Source organism: Dermochelys coriacea, chromosome 26, assembly GCF_009764565.3.
Source record: "Dermochelys coriacea isolate rDerCor1 chromosome 26, rDerCor1.pri.v4, whole genome shotgun sequence".
In the NCBI taxonomy this organism is placed as follows: domain Eukaryota; kingdom Metazoa; phylum Chordata; order Testudines; family Dermochelyidae; genus Dermochelys; species Dermochelys coriacea.
Genome location: NC_050093.1, coordinates 1802166 through 1821937, shown reverse-complemented (window position 1 = coordinate 1821937; position 19772 = coordinate 1802166). Strand labels below are relative to the sequence as shown.

Genomic DNA, 19772 nt, shown 5'->3' with positions numbered 1-19772 from the left:
TGGGAGAGCCAAGGTACAGTGGGTTACCTTCAGGAAGCACCTGGGGCAGGGACATGCTTGGTTCCAATAAGGAGAGGAGCTGCTGACCAAAGTGCTTTAGTTACCTGCTGGAGGCGGAGGGAGCCCTGTCTCCCGGGTACTGAATCTGCTGCAGCATGCAGTGGCCTGGCCCTTCTCTAGGCACCTCAAAGGGCTTTACAAACACCAGTTATGCCTCACAATCCCCCTGGGAGGAGGTTGGAATCATTATACCCAAGTTACAGATGCTGTGACTTGCCTCAGGTGGCAGAGCCAGGGACAGAAGACAGGAGTCCTGGCTCCCACTTCCCTGCTCTACCCAACTACTCCTTTTGCCATAGACTGCACATGGACACAGACCCGGGCCCCTTTTCCCTCTTCCCCAGGTGCAGCAGACGGGACAAGAACATCGGCTCTCTGACCGACTGAGTCACACCTCATCTTGTGCCCTGTACTGCACCATCCGAACGGGTCTGATTCCTAGGCTTGGTCGCTCATTCCCCAGTGCTGGAGGAGCAGCACGCTCGGCCCCTGGAGGCAACGGCTCTCCCTGCTCCACAGCAAACCCTTTCAGCTGATCTGGGAGTGGCGTCAGTGAGGGTTTAGCAGGGAGTTTCAGACTCGATTACAAGCCATTTGCTTGTGACACAGAACTGAGGAAAAGACCAAGGACACCCTCCAAAAAGATAACCCAGTGTAGAACCCCCCAGTTTGCAAGCAAGAAGAAGAACACGGCGTTCTGCATGGATCCAGCTGCTACCGTGGCCCCATTGGCATTACTCCAACATGGAGCGGGACTAAATTATTTCTAATTAACTTCCTCTATGCTGTGCTGGTATCGTAAAATCTACGGCCCATGGAGCCCTTCCAGCCACTCAGTGTGTAGGCCACGCTCCCCCCGTCAAATATTAAATTGCCATGACCTCCAGATCCCCCCATGACCCTTACCGACCTGCCATAAACGCCAAGAGACATGGGGAAGGTTCACAGAGGCGCCTCCTCAGTGATGCTGAGAAGGGCCCCTCCTGTCCCACTCCCAGATCCTAGGACCTCCTTGATTGTAGCAAGGGCCAAAAGAATAAGCACAGAAGTACAGGAACAAGAGGCATTTTGAAGTGCAGCTGCCCATGCCTTTGTGGCTAGAACCTCACAGGATGCTCAGGTTGCACAGCCCCAAGTCACTGTTTCTAACAGGACAGGAATTATTCTTATTTGGTGCTGTGTTAAAGGGCTGTTAGCTCTAGAGGTGAGGGCTTGCCTGTGCCAGGGGGCCTCAGGTTCAAGGCCCGCAGATGAGCCAGCTCCAGAGGCAGGTTACGCATGCTCTAGTGAACTGGAAATAGATCTGACATGGCACGTCTTGACAGCCACATTTGAACAGCCTGTTGATAACAAAACTTCTAACCCTCTCCATCCACAGACCTCTATGTGCCTTATAACAGAGGGTAAGCACCATGATCCTCAGATTGCAGGTAGGGAAATTGAGGCAGAGGGGTCAGGGGACTTGCCCGAGGTCACAGAGCAGGTTAATGACCAAGCTGGAAATAAAAGCCCTGGCTCTTCATCCTGTGCCTTTTCCACTAGCCCATGTTGTGGCAAAGATGTGATACAACGCTAGGGGAGAACAGATATTTTTGGGCTGGGGGAATTTTTTTTTAAAACCATCATTACAGTCTGCCTACTTGCCCCCACCCCGTGCCCATCTCATGTCACCCCTCCCCACACTGGCTTTTCTGACTTATTCTTCTTCCCCCTCTGGCCCAAGCTAAGAAATTCCACACTGTTGCATCGACACACTTTCCCCATGGACCATAATCAATCAGACCCTGGAGATCTTGGCCAGGTGCGGCACTGGGAACTGCAGATCTCTGGATCGCAGCAGTCTAGCTGGACCAGGGGAAGATCTGTCATCACACCAACCAGGCTTACACCTGGGGAAGAGAGAACTGGGCCCAACCAGAGGCATGGCTGGGAGTTTCGGACATGGGTCAAGTGAAGACGTTAAGTGGACATCTGATGGAGAGCTATGGGATATGAAAGCGTGTCTCTCACCCAGAGAAGCAGGGCCAATAAAAGACATTACCCCACCTGCCCTGTCTCTCTAGCGAGCGCCGAGAGGCATGCATGTGAGTGTATATGAGGGGTTGTTGCCTGTTGACTTAGAGAACTGGGGGTTTTAAAGAGGTTTTGTACAGCACTGGACAGGCACTTTATAAATAGCATAGAAACATGGCAAGAGATCAGCTTGGCATTTAACCCAATGCACCTGCAACCCTCTTAACAAGCCCACCCACACCCCCTACTCTGAGGCTCTGCTTTGCAAGCAATCTAGATTGCACTTCAGCCCCCGCCGCTCAAATAACATGTTCCCCTCCCTCTGTTCCTCCTCCTGACCCTCAGAGAGACAGGAACCTCCCCTGGCTGTTTGTGCCAGTGCCCTGTGCTAGCTCAGACAGGATGGGCTGTGAGGGCAGCATTGCTGGGAAGGCAGCAGGGTCTCTGAGGAGAGGCAGTACATGCAGACAAACCCCCTATCTACTTTCTGTTACCTGTCTGCGCAGTGGGATGCTCTTGGCCAGCTTGTGCACGGCCAGCTGGCTGTTGAAGTCAGTCTTCTTGGTGGTGCTCTTCATCTTGTAGATGATGACAGTCACAACCATGCAGGAGATGAGAAAGGCCCCCGTGCAGTAAATGATGATCTCCAGGTACAGCGGTGAGGTCATCATGGCCGGCCTGTCTTCAATAGCTGGGTCAGTGTGAACAAGGCGTTAGTACTTCAAATCCTTTGCGGGGTGGTGTGTTAGAACGGGGGGAGCGACGCCTGCCCACAAAGATTGGGATGAGACATGCCTCCCCTCCTGGCCCAGAGAGGCTTTAAGCACAGCTGAGTCCAAGCCAGGCAAACCTCCTGGCTCCAGCTATCTCGGGGTCTGAGCCCTGTCTAAACAAAATAGGACAAACAACCCAACATACAACAGGGACCAGACGAGGCCAGACACCTCCTCGCTACCCCAGCATCCCTGTGCACACGAGTGACCGTGTGGTGTTATCAAGCTGCCTCGCCACGCAGGTCCTCAGCCAACCAAAGCTTGGAGAGACGCGAGAACAGGCACAAACCTTTATGTAAAAGGTCACATATCCCCCCCGCAGACCCACCCCACCATAAGCAGATGTTGGCTGGTGGGAAACCTCCACTCAGGGAACCTGAGACCAAATGGCCAGGCAGTGCAGCCCCTCCACCCAGAGAGGTCACAAACGCAAGTGTCTGGGAGTGGAGTAGCAAGAGGAGGCAGGGCTGTAACCTCCTCCAGGGAGCCGGGGTTAAATGAGAAATAAAACATACATACAAGTGGGTAGATATATTGGGCTGAGAACTTCTAGGACTTCCCATGGCTCCCTGGTTAGTGTCAGGAGATTGGGTCAGGGGCAGTCAGGACATGAGTCAGAATCAGAGTCTGAATGCCAGAGCCACGGGACAAGGCAGGTCAGGAATCGGAGCCAAGGATGATCCAGAACCAGATGATCTGGAATCAGGCCCAGCTGTGCTCGTTAGGCCATCACTAGACTGAGCAGGTGCAGCTGCAGAGCCTTCCACCGATAGCTAGGAGAGCAAAAGAGGCTGGGTGCCCTTGGGACCTTCTGGGATGGTATCAACATCGTTTTAATCCATGTGGCTGTTGCAAAGCAGCATGGACAGAGGGGCACAGCACCTCACCTCTGCATGGCCCAGGCCTGGCTTGGGGATGCTCCCTTTCCGTTCATGGTGGGTAAGAGCGGGTGGGGATTCAGGGACATGCACCTTTGAGGATTTTCCTACCCAGTCTGAAATGGGACTGTAGATTTCTAGGGGAGAATTATCAGGAACAACGCCGGGACAAAGGGGACAGGCCAAAATAAAACGCTGTCCTTGTGAGACTGCAAATAGTTTGAACAGGAGTCACAGGCATTAAAAAAAAATTACCATGAGGTCTTTGGGTGTTTTTTTTTCAAATGGTCACTAGCAGCCCCTTAAAGAGAGTTTCTTTTCATCAGGAGACAAAACCTGCCCCCTCCCCTGGGGGTTTGCCTCCCTCTGAACTGCAGCAGGACCCCTCTTTACTAGCAACCCCCCAGCTGAGCCGCAGCGAGAGCAGTGGAAGTTCAGGAACAGTTTCAGCGCAGTTGCAACCAGGCGGCACGGTGTATTATGCACAGCACCACAGACGGGTCGGTGAGGACGCTGGAGTTGCAGTTCATTAAGACACAAGTTCCCCCAGCCCAGCCCTCCCCCCCCAGAAAAGCAGAGAGCCTCAGAGAAGGCATTAGAGGGAGTCCAAGTCTTTCATGCTATACCCCACTGGAGAGAAGCAGCCACCATCTCTTGTTCAGATCCCAGAGCTCTGAACGGGGCAAGTCTGACAAGGGAAAAGTGGCTGATAACGGAGAAAGTTTTTGTATGAAAAGCACCACCAGGCACACCCCAAAAACTTCCTGCATTTGTCAGTTATCAGGCCTTGTCAGGGAAAGAGACAGGGCATGGGTGAGCCAGACCCATGCCAAGGCAGGAGCACAACCTGCCCGTAGAGGGCTCATGCAGAGGAAATAGCACAGCACCCGTCACTGCAACCCCAGCACCCAGGGACCAGGTTCCTCCTCAGGGCAAGGCCAGGGCTATTGATGCTCAAACTGCCCCAGGGAGGGTCGGGGGGGGAAGGGGGAGACAGCAGCATGAGGCATGGGGGCTGTAGCTGACCCACCACTTTCCCCAATTTATTCTTTTTTAACTTAGTTCTATTTGTGAGGGCTTGGGGGACAAAGGGGACCAGGAACCTCCTCCATGGTCCTCTTCTTTCACCCCCCTATCAAAGGCCCAGCGTCAGACTGAGCAGCGCTTCCATTCAAGATGGCTTCAGAACCAGCCCCCGGGCTGGCAAGAAGGGCCAGAGAGCTCCTCTGCCTCCATAGGCTGCAATCCCCGCTCCCAAACGCCCTCCACGTGCTGCCATGGGGCCCTGTGACGCCGCCACCTCTTCCATTGAAACCGAGAGGCAGCCGCTTGGACTGAGACTTCCAGGGGAGCCAGAGGCCTGCGTGGTTCCTAGAAACACTGTTATCGCCCTGGGCTAATACATCAGCGCTTTGGTCAGCCGGTGTGGGGGCACAGGGAATGGGAAACACTGGCATTGCCTGAGAGGACGGAACCAGCCTGTTCTAGCTGGACTGAACCACCGGTTACAAGTAAATCAGAGATATGCATTGCCTCATCCAAGGAGAGAGCGAGTGGGCACGGCCACCAATTCTGAACCGTCCCCAAGGTGGGGAGAGGGAGGGCCCTGGCACCAAGTGGAGAGGGCACACGCTCCTGCCAGCTCCAGTATGGGAGACAGACCCAAGTGCAACATAGATTATCCCCTTGCTTTGGATTCTGACTGGCAAGAGCCGCACAGGGAGGTGCAGCATGAGACACCCTGGGGATGGGTTGAGTCCTAACTTGTCATCAGGGCAGAGTGGCTGAGAGCACTGCCCTTGCTGGGGAAGCCGGGTGTCTAGATGTAGAAGAATTGACTGGCAAGCTCTGTGCTTTCCCCAGGGCGGGGAGGAAAGGGAAAGCCCAAGCTCTCTCCCAGACTGCAATGCATAGTTCATCGGACACAGAAATGAGGTGGGGAAAGACAGCAGAAGGAGGAGTATGTACCTTCGAGAACTGTCAACCATGCAGAGTGATGGGAGATCCCAATAGAATTACCCGCCAAACATGTATACTCCCCAGCATCCTCAAATGAGACATTCCTTAAGTGAAGGACTTCCATTTCTTTGTCTGTTGTGTTAACTCCAGCCGTCTAGAAGAAAACAAATGGAAGCAAAAAACGGACAAGCAAAGGACATGAGATCTTCTAGGAACCAAGGTGGAGGATGGGGGAGGAACGTGCCCTGGTGTCTCATTTGCCAGACCCCCGGGTAGCAGAGAGAGACCACTGTAGACCTGTTAAAGAGACCCTTAGGACGACCTTTGATACAGGCTGGCCTAAGGAGATGTTTGTTAAAACCCTTCACCAAACTGAATTTCCGGCCCATCTGAACATGCTGGTGATGGGCTGCATGGAAAAATGGACCTCAGGAAGAAAGGGCCCGCTTAGTTTCATGCGACATAACTGCACAAGGGGAGGCGATGGGATTGCGGAGAAACATGATGGAAGACAACATAGCTGAAGGAGTGGGGTTTGGGTAGGGAGATGACAGACTGTGAGACGGAGGGGAGAACACAACACTGTATTGTCACAGTCAGATCTGGTGCATAGATCGAGGTTTGAAAGCAAGGAGCCATGAGCAAAATAGGGCTGAATCACTTCTTTATTTTGGAGGGGATCTAACTTAGCGAAGACCCCAAGCCCAGATGCGCTGGAAAAGACGCAGCTGGAGCGAGAAGTGACAGCTTGTGTTTCACAGGGAAGATGCTGGGGTGGTTTAGATGCACCTATCCAATGTGTTTTGCTAATACAGTGAGAGCGCACAGGGGAGAAACATCCAGGAGGGGAAGGCGGGCAAGAGACACAGAGCACAAAACTAAACTGGCCACTGCGAGTATTTTTCCATGGCTTGTGGCACCAGAAATATAGCAGAAACAAGAGAGCCCAGAGTTTTGTTTTCCACCGCTAGGGACTGACTGTCCAAGTAAGATCCCAGTTGGTGTTCTTCAGTTTACCTTTTGCCATGGGTCTGGTGACAGTGAGCCACGCAGACTGGTTAGCCTCGCCAATATAATTGGAAACCTTACAAATATACTCCCCGCTCTCGGCCTCTGTCACATTATACAGGGTCAGCACCTCCGCATCAGAGCTATTAATTCCTGAGTGCTAGAACAAACCAACAACACAGGAGTCACATTGACACAGTCGGACATCGCAGCCCTGAGATCAACATCAATCACATCATCAGTGACTTGCCCAAACGCTGAATCAAGGGGTGACCAGCTCAAGTCCTCTGCACCCCAACCCCCATATCAAGCACTGGTGGTGTCTGTCTGCATAAGTGCAAAGGGTCTGACAACAAGCCAGACACACACAGCCTGGAGGTGCCTGTAGGTTTAACAAAGAAGGGCTTGTGCATTGAAACAGCTGATCAATGCACTGGCTTATGGCAAACCTGAAGTCATGACAATTTGGTGACCAGTGCAGAAAGTCAGCAACAGCACAACCTTTGAATAGGCACCCCCAGAGCTCCCAGATGAATGAAAATGCCCTGCTTGACAAGGAACAGATTCAGGGTGGGGCATTAGGGTGACCATGAAACCATGGATAAAGGGCACAGTGGGTTGCTGTAAGTGGCACTGACAGGTATTAGGTACAACACAGCAGAGAGGTGTGCGCAAGCATGTGCTTCTGCTCTCTGCTGTGCAGCAACTTGGCTCCCTTGAAGTGGGGTTCCAGGCCTGTGGTGGAGGCTAAGGGAGCCGGGCTCACCTGAGCTATTATCTTGCTTTCTACATTTGCAATTTTAAAAATAACAATGCACGGAATAGGAGTGATCCTCCCCCAGCCCGCTGCATCTCTGAGCATGCAGATCCCAGGGCCATTGAATGCTTTACTGCCAGCCTGTTCCTGGGCCAGTTAAGACAACTCTGCTCCCCAGGTCACTCTATACCAGTGTATTTAGTCCGACTTGCTGCTTCAGGGAGGGCATGTCATATCCACATTCTGCTGAAAAGACCAGCACCTTCCTGACCTAACCACCCACTATCCTCTGGTCCAGACTTTGCAGGGAGGAGAGAACAGGAGAAGGCTCTGCATGTCCCACTGTCTTGGCTCAGCTGGTCAGGAGACTGATACCTAACGCAGTCTGAATGGTAGCAAACATCATCGCCCTGCCCATTCCTGATATGCCAGTTTCATCCCAAATGGCTTCCTCCCACAAGTCACTTCCACCTCACCAGCTCCATTCCCAGCTCGTCCTGCAAAGGAAACCAAATGGGCCCACCCAGAATGGGACGTTACCTTCAGGATCTGCACGTAGGGTAAGTTATCGGGTCCGATTTTGCTGCCATTGACCTCAATGTGCTTCAGCCATTGGATGTGGGGCTGTGGGTCACTGTAAACTTTGCACACAAACTCCACATTGCTGCCCAGGGCCACAGTCTTGTTAGCAGGCAGCCCAGCTTGGAGGATGGGCCTGTGAGGTGATCTCTCTACAAGACATGGCAAGAGAGGGGATGGTCTCACAAAACCAGGGCGTCACATCCAGCGGGCCACTAAAGAGCAGCTCTGGGTGACCCAGACATTGCTCTCAATCTCACACACATACACTTTGCTAGAGAAATTATCTTTTCTTGCCTACATTTTTTCAATGTTGCTTATAGCCCTGTAGACTCCATTACTTGATGAGGACTTGTGGCTGGATTCTACATAAAAAGACTAGTCTTAGCACATCATTGGCTAGGTCTCTGTCCACCCCCTGTCCCAAACGTGTATCCCGCCCCCATCCCCATGCAACACACTCCACCCAGAGCCTGCTCGAGAGCTCAGAGAGGGGAGGGCTCCTGAGTGACAGCACAGCAGTGGGGACGTAGAGTATTTAGCATCATTCCTTCTTTCGCTTCCTCTCCTGCCGCTTTGGAATAGCTTGCTGCCCATTGGACTGAGCCCATAGGGATCTGCTTAATTATCAGGCGGGTTCAACCTGGTGTCTGGCCACTGGTGGAAGCAGGGCATTTAAATCTACCTAGGAAGCTACTTTTTGACACCTCTTCTGTGTATGCAAAGTGAGAGAAGGCAGAATTAGAAGTACCAGAGACCCCTGAAGCCCACTTGACTTTGCTATTGATTTTACATGGAAGGTGGTCAGATGCCCAGGTGATGTATAAAACTGTAAGACAGACAGACAGACAGAACACGGTAACAGGACAAGAGGCCTGGCGATATTCCAGCTGAGATCTCACTGCACTCAGCGCTGGGTGTCTGGGATTTCCTGCCACTTGCCATCACTGAATCAATCTGGCTGGAATCGGGTCCCTTTTCCCATCGGTAGCCAGGATGAAATGGAAAAGACACTATGCTGCATTGTAGGTGTCAGTGCATGAGGCCGGGTCTGGATACTTGGTGACCGAGCCTTCCTGAGCTTGGGCATTGCATGGAAGGATTCACATGGGGCTCCTAGGGGCAGGACTAGCCACTAACCTCCAAAGGGATTTCCAACAACAGGTGCCCCAAAAGCCCCTAATGAAACTGAAATAAAAAAGCCACCCAACCAGTTCTGGTTAGTGATTTTTGCCACAGAGGGCAGTTCCATTCCATTAGTCTTACAACAAAAGGGCGAAGGGAAATGGGGCAATGCAATCAAGCAGGGAGGAGACTTTCCTTCCCAAGGATGGACAAGAGGGCATCGCAGCCAAGAAAAGGACCAGGTGAAAGGCCAGACTGAGAGAACCCCTGGTTTGCTCCTGGGCCCAGCAGAAGCTGGGGGAAATGCCCCTTCTCCAGAGAAGGGGGAGGTTTTGGGTTGGAACCGTCACCAGTGCACTGTGTGGTGAATGGGGCGGATCACCCTCCCCAGCACAATCAGAAACCGAGTGTTTGCAAAGCAGGGACGGGGCACAGACAGGTGAAATTCTTGTCAGGGAACGTGGGGGAGGGGGATAAACATGGCTACCTATTCATCCGAGGTCAAAGGTCAAACAAACCCAATGAGGACCTAGCCGATTAACAAAGAGCCTGCCACCGTGGTGAGTGAGCATTAAGAAACCCCTTTGTTCCCACTGCTGACTACACCCTTCAGTTTGCTCAGTGTAATCAAATTAAATCACATTTTTAATGGTTCATTTACTGGCATTTAGAGCAGCTCCACATGTGCAACTGCACAGACCAGCCTTCCCAGCTGGGAATTAAGGCTAATAAGGTGATTTAAAAAAAAAAAAAAAAAAGGTTCCGTCTGGACCACAAAATTATTTTAACTAAAATTTAAAAAACCAAAACCAAAAAACCAAACCACCAGCTCTGAGGCCAGGCCCACCCTTCCCATCCCCTGGGGGGACAAGCTGAGCTCTCGGGAGACAAAAGAGATGAGTCTGATTATCGCTGGGGCAAGTGACAATTAAAGGGAGGAAGCAGAGTCCATCCAGCCGTCGTGGAGCTTATGCAGCTCCTGGCAGTGCAGTATCCGAGTGCCACCCAAGTAACAAGTCCACAAACAATCTCTCTTGCCCACCTGCAGGCGTAGACACTGGGCAGGTCACTGACTGAATTGCAATGCAAGGGAACAGACACATGCAGGCAAGGGGCTTGTGGAGGGGAAGCTGAGCTGACGAAAAGGGCTTTGCATTTGGCTCAGAGCACTGCGAGGCCCGCAGGTTCCTCTTCACCCTGATGAGAGCCCCCACTGGAGGTGTCTGGGCGCCCTACTGGATGAGCCACAGTGGGGTTTGCGTTCCCCTCCCAGAGGCAAGCCAGCCACTGGGAGCTCGCTGACTGTGACGCTGTGCTTGGGTATAACTCACGGCCAGGCTGAAACACCCCTGCCTGCTTTGGGGAAGTGCCACAAGATCCAACCTCTTCTTGGCCTGCAGCCGGCCAGAAGGAACTTGCTATAGTGCCTCAGGTGAAGCAGCGGTGCAGAACTCCACCCCATCACAGGACTGCCCTCCAGTATCTGGTTGGGGTATCAGCTCAAGGCCATGACCTTTGGGCTCAAAGAGGAGACAGCAACCACCTGACACCTCACCTGAGAGGTGGGCTGAAATCGGACAATGGTCACCGATTCCCAACGCCACACACAGCGAGGTGCCTAGAGCTAATTATGGAGCTTTGAGCAATTCCTTTTCACAGGGATACGCTAAGGTTTCTCTGGTCCTGGACCCAGAACACCTTTCTCCTGACTGGGGCCTCAGTCCCAGAGCTCAGGTTCCCAGCATCGCCACTGCTTCCCCAGCCTTCGAGTCAGCCTCGCAATCCCCACCCAAAGCCCGACAAGAGCATCCCCGGGCTGCAGAGCGGGGTGCGCACGGCGACAGCAGAAATGGAGCAAAATCGTTCCGGTGGCCAACAAGCTGTTGAAAACGCAGGCAGTCTGCTTGCCAGAGGCTCTGCTGAACAGAACAGGACCTCAGGGGAGCCCCCTCCTCTGCACAACCATGGCCCCTTGTGCAACCTTTATGGTTTGCACTGGGTTTCCCAGGGACATACGTTTCCAATTTCCCTTCTTAACCCTCTGCCCAGCTCAGCCTTCCTCACCCACTACGTCAAGCTGGTAGGTGTGGTTGATGCTCCCATATTTGTTCTCCACGATGCAGGTGTAGTTGCCTTTATCGGACGGCACCACCGAGTCCATAATGATGCTCCAGGTTGCGTAGCGGACCTAAGGAGGCAGGAGAGATGACAGAGCCAGTTCAGTTGTGGTTATCGGCACACAGCTTTATCATCTGCGTTTTCCAAATGGTATGGTGAGGAATTAGCGGCCCCAGACCATGCCAGGGCTGCGTTTGATAGAACACATGCCCTCTAATTCCAGAGCACGTCAAAGCCATCTCTGACCCCTGGGCCTCGTGTTCTAGGCAGGCTATAAATCTTGGTTCAAGGTTATCTTTACCCGTTGCTACAGGGGGACGGTAATCATTCTCAGCTGTCCCAGGACAGACTCAACACAGAGCCATCTGCATCTGGAAACATGATGTCGATGGAGTTTGATGGGCTGGCACTGACTGCAGGAAACTCCCCTCCAGGCAGCCCCAGCCTGCCCTCCCGCCCACAGCCTCATGGGAGCAGAATCTCACCACTCCAAACTGTGACGCATCTCTCAGAACAGACTGCCCCTGCCTGTGCTACTGCCAGGTAACTTGGATAAGCGCTCCTCCCTAGCCAATCCCCACACCCACACAGGATACAATTCTCAGTTCAGCAGACAGGACAGAGCGAGATCATTTTATATACACAAGCCTGGATCTCGGGGCAATCCCTGAGTCACCCCACCAAATCCCCTGACTTTATCCCCTTTTGTGGGCAGTCCTCTTCCCACCCTCACCCCCAGGGCTAGCACCTCCACACCTGACTGCAGGGGGCTCTCTGTCACATGAGCCCTTGAGTGGAAACAGGGATTAAAAAGCATGCAGGTGAGCAAGGATCCTCCAGCTGGTGTTCCCAGGGGGCTTCATGGGACTGTAGACCAGACTCCACCCCATGCAAATCACAACACTGCAGCAAGCTCTGAACAGCTCAGCATCTTCGAGCCCCAAAACTGTTTCCTGCCCTCCCTGCTCCAAAGCATCCCAGATCTCGGCTGTTTTGCTTGGAGAGGGTGAGGGGTGACAGGAAGGGGTTTTAGTGTGGCTGTCCCATGCTGGACTAGCATCTCCACTATGGTTTCCTGGGCCCTGGAAGCTGAGCTCCCTCTACTCAACATAGCCATGTTCACTCCTGAATAAAACCACCTTTGTCACCGCTGGATGAAAGCAGGATCCCAAGAAGCAGCTTCTCCTTTCGAGAACGTCTCTGATACCAGCTTTATGCAGATGCTGCTGCATTCCTGGCTCCCAGCTGGATTCCAGCCCCATAATCCCACCTCCCCATCTGGGCACTGCATTGTGTGCCCAGGCCTTCACCTTCCAATTACAGCCACTGTCAGAGTCAGCTCACAGCAACCAGCTGGGGCAGCAGGAGCTTCCCACAGCGCATGGACACAATGCAGAGCATTTGGGTGTCAATGCATGGAGCCCTATGCGCCTATGTAGCTTCTCCAGGCACTGTCACTGCAGAAATGCCATATGGTAGCAGAGTGATTTAGGGTGGCATTTGGGGAATGGAGAAGCATTTTCTGTCTTTGCTTATTGAGAAACTGGTTTGCCCTGGGAGAAGGTGCTGGCTGGCTTTGGTTCTCTCCTGAAGCCTTTCTGCTTACAACTGTTCTGAATCACAATTTATACAGCTGTGTCTTTTGCCCCCAGGTATGTCACAGACTTTATGTGAACAGCACCACTGAAAGGCAGCCAGCACTGGCCTAGGAGGGCAGGGTCCAGGGAGACCAGCCAGGAGATGAAGCACCACCCCATTGCTATGTAAAGTGCCCAGGCATCTAGCATTCAAATCATTTACAAGAGACGCTCCCTTCCCCTGCACCACGAACTGCCCAGGGAGCAAAACCTCCTAGCATGATGGAGTTCTCTCCAAATGGTGCAAGGCTGAGTCAGCCCTGCTGGGATTTGAACATGGGGGGCCAGTTGCTTTAAAAGTGATGCTTGAGAGGAAGACTGCCCTTGAGTTAAGGACACTGTGGGGGAGCTCAGAAAGCTGGGGTTCTTATTCCTGGCTCTGAGTGATCTTGGGCTACCCTATGCCTGAGTTTTCCATCTGTAAAAAGGGCTACTAGTGCTTTCTTTCTCCCACCCTATGTCTCATCTACTTAAATGGTCAGGAAGGGCAGGAGCACTCTCTTATTATGTGCATGTATGGGCAGCACCTGGCACAATGGGGCCCTGATCTCAGAAATAGTAATAATGACAAACCTAATACTGGAGGAGCGGGAAGGGCAGGGTGGTGTCATTGGCGAAGGGGTTTTCCTCGGAGTTCCATGAGCACCAGGAGCATCGAACTGAAAGCGTACAATTCCAGGATGTTACAGGGATGAAATATTACTAACAAACGCCAAGGAGACTCTCCTGGTGTTCATGCCACGCCCATTCTCTGTCTGAAAGGCCAGTCTCCCTCTCACCTTTGAATTCTTAGGACCAGCCAGGGGACTCTTTGAGCAGATAGCTCCACCCCAGCATGTAATAAAGTGAGTCATGATGTGGCTGATTTCCTAGTGTTTGTGTCAGCGCCTCGCTGGATCCTAATGGGACATGGGCCAATAGCTGGATTTCATTTGCACAGTAAAGTGCATGAGTCAGTGGCCAGTGAATAATCAAACTGCTAGTTGAAGGGGAGCAGAAAGCAGAGGGTTGACTCAGAGAGTGTCTCTCGCAGGAGAGGGCAAGGTCTCCTGGGAGACCTGAGGCTCCTATCCTCAAGCACAGGGAAACACACTACTCAAGGTAGCAGCCGCTGCCGCCAGGTTACCATATTGGCCATACAACGTTCCTTGCTTGTGTCTCTGCAGCTGATGCCAGGTGCTAGTCAGCACAGAGAAATCATCTCCCACAACAGATTTATGGCTTATCTGTTTCCTTCCCTGGAGCCCCAAATGGGGAGCTCCCACTGTGCTCTGGAGGAGCTGACACAGGTGGGAATCTTTGTCTCTTGGATACGTGGTCAAAACCAGCTACTGCTCAAAACTCATCTTCCCCGGTGCAGTCTGCAGCAACCTCTGCGATGCCAGTCCTGGTCCCCCTCCCCAGCTCTCCCGAAGCCCCTCCTCACCTCCTGTTGTTGCACTCAGATACACAGCTCTGTGAAGCCTCCAAACCCTGACCCACAGCCCCCCCTTGCTATTCCAATCCTGACCCCCGCATTGCTCTCCTGATGGCCCTCAATCCTGCAGGCACTCAGGGCCAGTCCCCCATCCCGTCTCTACCAGAGGCAGAGCTGTTTGCCAAACTGCCTTATGATTTTATAGTAATGACTTGGATGAGACCCACCAAACTTGCCTTCTTAGGAGACCTGAGAAAGGTTTTGAGCTCAGGTCTCCAGCAGTGAAAGACTAATTCAATAGCACACAAAGCCACCCAGCTGTTCTAGAAGTTTTTCAAGGTTCAATACATGGGCCAACTCAGCCAGGCAAAACCAGAATGTAGTTGCTACAAATGACTAAGAAAAACAAGAGTGCATCAATGGAGCTTGATTTCACTTTAACAGGAAAAAGTAATTATCATCTGAAAGTGGCACAGAACCTTCTTCAAATTGGTTTGATTCAGGAGAAATGAGGGTAATTATTTGATGCATGAATCATGGATTGTGTCTCATTAAAGCCACTATTGATTCCTCCTGAGAAGCCTTGACCAACACTTCAGTTTTAAAAAGAGAAGGAAAAAAGGACAGTTCTTCCCTCTGGCTACTTCAGGAGAAGTTTTATTGATGCAGGAGTCTATGCAATGAAGCTGTGGGGCAGCACTGCACTCCTGAATCATTCAGCACTGAAACACGTTGTTCTCTGGGCAACCAAAGGAGGGGTGTCAAAACCAGACAGCAGAACGCCCGCACCAGCTGCCAGAATGCCTTTCGCTTCGCCAGAGGTGCAACCGCGCCACGCACAGTAGCTTTAAAGATGACACGGAAATGCTCCCCTAGCAATCAGAGGGTAAACTGTGCCCTCCAATATTGTACAATAGCGACTGCTAGAAAGAAATCGGAGCAGCAAGTGCTCTCTCTCTTTTGGCTATTGGACTCCATCCAGGGAGGCTGCATAATGCTCCCAGGTCCTCTCCTGCTTTGATTTGAACTCAGAGCCTTGAACAACAGCTTTACTACAAGGGAAAGGAAACAGGGAGGTATCAGCCCCACACTCCTTGGAGAGCTCCAGAGTCTAAGGCTCCATTCACCTGCTTCAGTTCACTCCCAGGACAGGACATCCCTGGCAAACAACAGACCCTCGTCGGAGCAAAGTGGCCTGTCCTGCTCTTCATAAGGGAGCCAAGTATCAGGGAATAAATTATGGCCCCAGAGCTGGGCCTGGGAGACTTTCCCAAGAAACCTGTCAGCCTGGGGCCCCTACAGCTTCTGCTGGACATATTGTTGCCCAGTAATAAAATCATCCCCCCCTCCTCTGCAGCAACTGGGCTTGTCCTGTAACAGCCCGGCCGTGGGAAGAACCCAGAGAGTTCCCTGGAGTGTCAAAAATGAGGGGGGGAATCTGATGCAGTTTGTGTGCAGATCAATACAGCAGCGGAGCAAAAAACCCTGATGTCAAAGCTGGGCAAGAGAGACTCATTTCGGCCTTTCTTCCATCCCCTCCCTGGTAACGCATGCTAGCACAAGCTTGACCCATCAGCAGGTCACCCTCACAGGTCTATTTTGTGACCTGAATATTACAGGGTCCCATCTGTCCCTGCTGGGAGACTGCAGCCCAAATAAGCAGCCTTCCCGGTGCACGCTAATCTGCAACACCCATTCACTTTTTCCCCCAAAGCAATGGTTTCAGTCGAGGTTCTTATCCGGCTCCCCTTCCTGTAGCTTGGGAGATGCAGCCTCACCATGCCCCTGGGAGATGGAGAAGGCTTATTATCCCCATTTCACAGGTGGGGAACTGAGGAACAAAGAGGTTAAGTGACTTAACCAAGGTCATACAGGGAGCCTGTTGCAGAGGCAAGGAGTTGAACCCAACGCTCCAGAGGCCCAGTCCAGTGCCTCCACCACATTCCATCCTTCCTCCACCTCAATACACTTTTCAATAAGAATTATTTGAACCAGAAGCCCAATGCTCACAACCCAACCAGCCCACCCCAGCACCACTCCCACAATACTCCACCCTGCAGTGACAGCCCAGCACACACACTCCCCGCTGCAGTGATAGCCCAGTGCACAAGCAGCCCCGTGCTCACAAAGTATTCTACATCACCACCACCCTGCGCAAAGCTTATTCACAAGGAACCCTACAATAACAGACCTATCCACCCGTATCCAGTGGAGATAGAATCCAATACATTTTCAAGAAGGAGGCGTTTTGTATTCAGGTTCCCAAGGGATTATTATAAACAGCAAAGGGGAGACAAATCATTTTAGAAAGTTAGAGAAATGCCTCCCTGGGACACCTCCCCCCCCCCCCCACATGCACTTTATAATCCTGCAGGCTTTTGGGCGACCAGCATTGAGAGAACCTCCCCTCCCAGCCTACCTGGACATACAAGAGAGATGCTGCTGCTTTATCCAGAACAGGATACTTGGGCCCAATCCTCAGCGGGTGTAGGCTGGCAGAGCTCCATTGCAGGGAATGGAGCTGTGCTGCACGCAGTGAAATGAGGCCAGTTTACCCCAGCTGAGAACCTGGCCCTAAAAGGAAAGGCTGGCCCTAGAAGAACAAGAGCCCCTGGGGGGCATTCAGCACTGCCCTCTTTGTGCACCTCCTTGCATCATGATACCAGGAGCCTGGGGCTGGAACTTGGTACCTATTCACTGCAGTGTTGGGTGCACAAAGAACACCCAAGACCCAAGTGCACCCAACACTGCAGTGAATAGGCACCAAGCCCATTAGCTTCAGACAGAGAAAATCCCATTGCCTCCATGTTCCAGACCAATCCATACCCCCTATCTGCACAGCACCACGATCCCTGCTCACCTTGTATCCACCGATGCGGTGGTCAGGCTTGAACTCCTTGCCGTTCTTCAGCCAGCGCAGCGTGGGGCTGGGTGTCCCACTCGACGGGCATTTGAACTTCACCGTTTTGGCAGCTGGGACAGCATGGAGCTTCTTCTCCATCTTCTCGGGGTATGTCCAGTAGGGAGCCACAGCCACTGAGCAGAGAGACACGAGTCAGCACGGGGGAGGATGCAGACAGGAGGGACCTGGGGCTCAGCCGCTGGCACTGGGACCTCACAATGGGCTATGTGGGCTTGAAACTCCCCCTGCAGGCTGCACAACGCCCCCAGTGCAATGGGGCACACTGAGAAAGAGGACATCCCTCTGCCCCAGCCCCCACTCCTGGCTTAGTGGAAAAACAGGGTCTGGTGGCTGCAAAGGGGTTTGTTGTAAAAGTGCCTGTGAAGGAGCGCAGGGGCCAACACAGCCAAAGGGAGAGCCCGAGACAAACCCAGGGAGGTTCAAGAGCTGCCACCTGCCCTAGTATCAGTTCTTTCTAGAGTCCCTCTCAGCTGGATGAACACCCAGGCCCCGTTAACAGGTCACCGGCTGTCTGCAGTGCAACCCAGGCCCCAGCCAGCAGCCTATCACAGAGCAAGATCATAGCTTCAGTAGCCTACAAAGTCTTTGATCACTTGTGTTACACCGTCACCAGAGATACCTGTCCTGCACCTGGGGATATGCTCCTTTCCAGCCCCAATTATGCTATTCAGATGGGACCAGGACTCTTTCCTGGCTGGATTTGCCTTGCGAGCTTGGAGGCAGAATCTGCATCTGCTAATCTGAGTGTGATTGCAGTAGGATGGTTTGGGGGACAGGGAAGGGGCAGGACTTTTAAAAATACTGAGGAGTGCCCTCACTGGTTTAACCCTGCGGACAGGTGGGCTGGGAACCCAGAGCTACGCTTGATTGTAGACAAGATATCCTACCCTAACCAGAGAGATCATGAACACGTTTCAGGCCAGGGAAGGAGATACACAGTATTTTAGCAGCACCCTCATCAAGACTAAGGGCTTGTCTACCTGGAGAAATTTAGTGGGATAATTAGACCACTATAATTAGGGAACTATCACTCCCCAGGTGGACACTCATTCTGGAAAACTATACCAGTGAGTTATATCAGAATAACTCCAGCAGAATCCTTCTCCCAGTATAATTATGCCAGTAAATTTCTCCACGTAGACACACCCCTAACAGGGATATTGGCAACACCGGGAAGCTAGAGGTTTACCTGGCTCTGCCCTCCCCCAGCCCTTGCATTCTCCAGGTGGGACTGGCTGGAGTAGGAGTCACTTCTCAGAGCAAGCTGCTGGCCTTTTGTCAGGTTCTGAGTATTATTTAGATGTATGCGCATGGCTCCAAGCCCAGCAGCTCATGTGCACAAGGCCAGCTCCTTCAGAGGCATTCACACGCTGACACTCTTTTTGTCTCATGCAACTCCAGCAGCCCAGGTGACCTTGACATTTCCAAAGCGGATAATGGTGTGGGTGAATGAATGACAAGCTGAAGCCTGGAGGCAGGAGCATTTCCACCTGCAGGCAGGGGCAGTGAGGGCGCTTTGGGGAATTCGCAGGGAGAGCAGAGGATAATAGCATGGAACTCACAGCTGTTTGCTATGGCTGCTGGCAGCCTGGGCCGTCACCTGCTATGCCCTGCCAGTGCTGGGTGAGGTCCCGCAACTGGCTAGGCCCCTCATAAAAACTCTAAGTTGCTTTAGTGAATGACACAAAATAAAAAGAAGACACCACCCCATGGGATGCAGCGCCCAGGTTTTAGGGGCCAAGCCCCTCGGCCCTCCCCCGCCAGAGAGGTAGCAGCCAGGGGAGGGCAGTGTCAGTGTGAGGCTGCGTTAGGTATAAAATCGTGTCTCATGCGTACGGTTTGGTTTGGTGTTATCTGCCTCCTTCTCCTCCGAGGAGGAGTCGTCGTCGTCGTCGTCATCCTCAGCGGATGGAAGAGCGTCTGCAAGAGAAGAGAAGAGACGGCTGGATTTCAGTTTTGCTTCCAGCTGCCTCACTTACCATCCTGCAGGAAGAAGAACCAAGCAGAGTTGTACAGGGCCACGTCCCTTCCCGTGTGTGGCTTTTACCCTTCTTCCCCCACGTGCCAGCTCAGCTGTGAGAGAACAGCCCCTCACATAGGAGGCCAGCTAACCCACTGGCCCTACTCACCCAGTGTCACCTAAGGGTTTAATCAGTTGATGGGTCCTGCGGAGTTACAACACTGTGTGTGGATAACTGAACTCATCAGACTCTGTGCAAAGACACAGCTCCAAACCACTAAGCCTCTGAGTCTATACTGCCAGTGAAGCTCCCCATGGAGTGGCTGGGTAGGGTCCTGCACAAGGGGAACTAGTCATTGGGCTGCCTAGGAACCATTCAACCCCCTCATCTAAGCAGCAAAGGGGGTTCCCACTAATACAAACAGCCCCAGAGCAACTTGCAGAATAGCTCCGATGGGCAGAATTAAAAGGCAGAGTTTAGGAACTGTACGTAACAGCTCCCCGTTCCCCCCGCCCAGGGGACAATGGGAAGGGAAGGGCTTCCCAGCATGCCCCTCCCAGACAG

General features: G+C 52.6%; 1 protein-coding gene across 9 annotated transcripts in view; it reads right to left on the bottom strand.

The window, feature by feature from the left end:
• Positions 1–19772, bottom strand: part of FGFR1 (fibroblast growth factor receptor 1) — an 87840-nt gene that overhangs the window by 28824 nt on the left and 39244 nt on the right. For 4 of the 9 annotated variants that reach the window (XR_006277109.1, XM_043502998.1, XM_043503002.1 and 1 more), the window contains 6 exons: positions 19084–19167; positions 17185–17360; positions 11217–11340; positions 7989–8179; positions 6701–6851; positions 2562–2764 (listed from right to left, as the gene is read on the bottom strand). Coding sequence is in view for 8 of the 9 variants with exons in the window: in XM_043502998.1 (XP_043358933.1) it covers positions 2562–2764; positions 6701–6851; positions 7989–8179; positions 11217–11340; positions 17185–17360; positions 19084–19167 (929 nt within the window). In the remaining variant the exon portion in view is untranslated. Of the gene's footprint in view, positions 1–2561; positions 2765–5692; positions 5838–6700; positions 6852–7988; positions 8180–11216; positions 11341–17184; positions 17361–19083; positions 19168–19772 lie in introns of all 9 variants that reach the window. The other 5 variants (XM_038384575.2, XM_038384578.2, XM_038384571.2 and 2 more) reach the window with 3 other exon arrangements.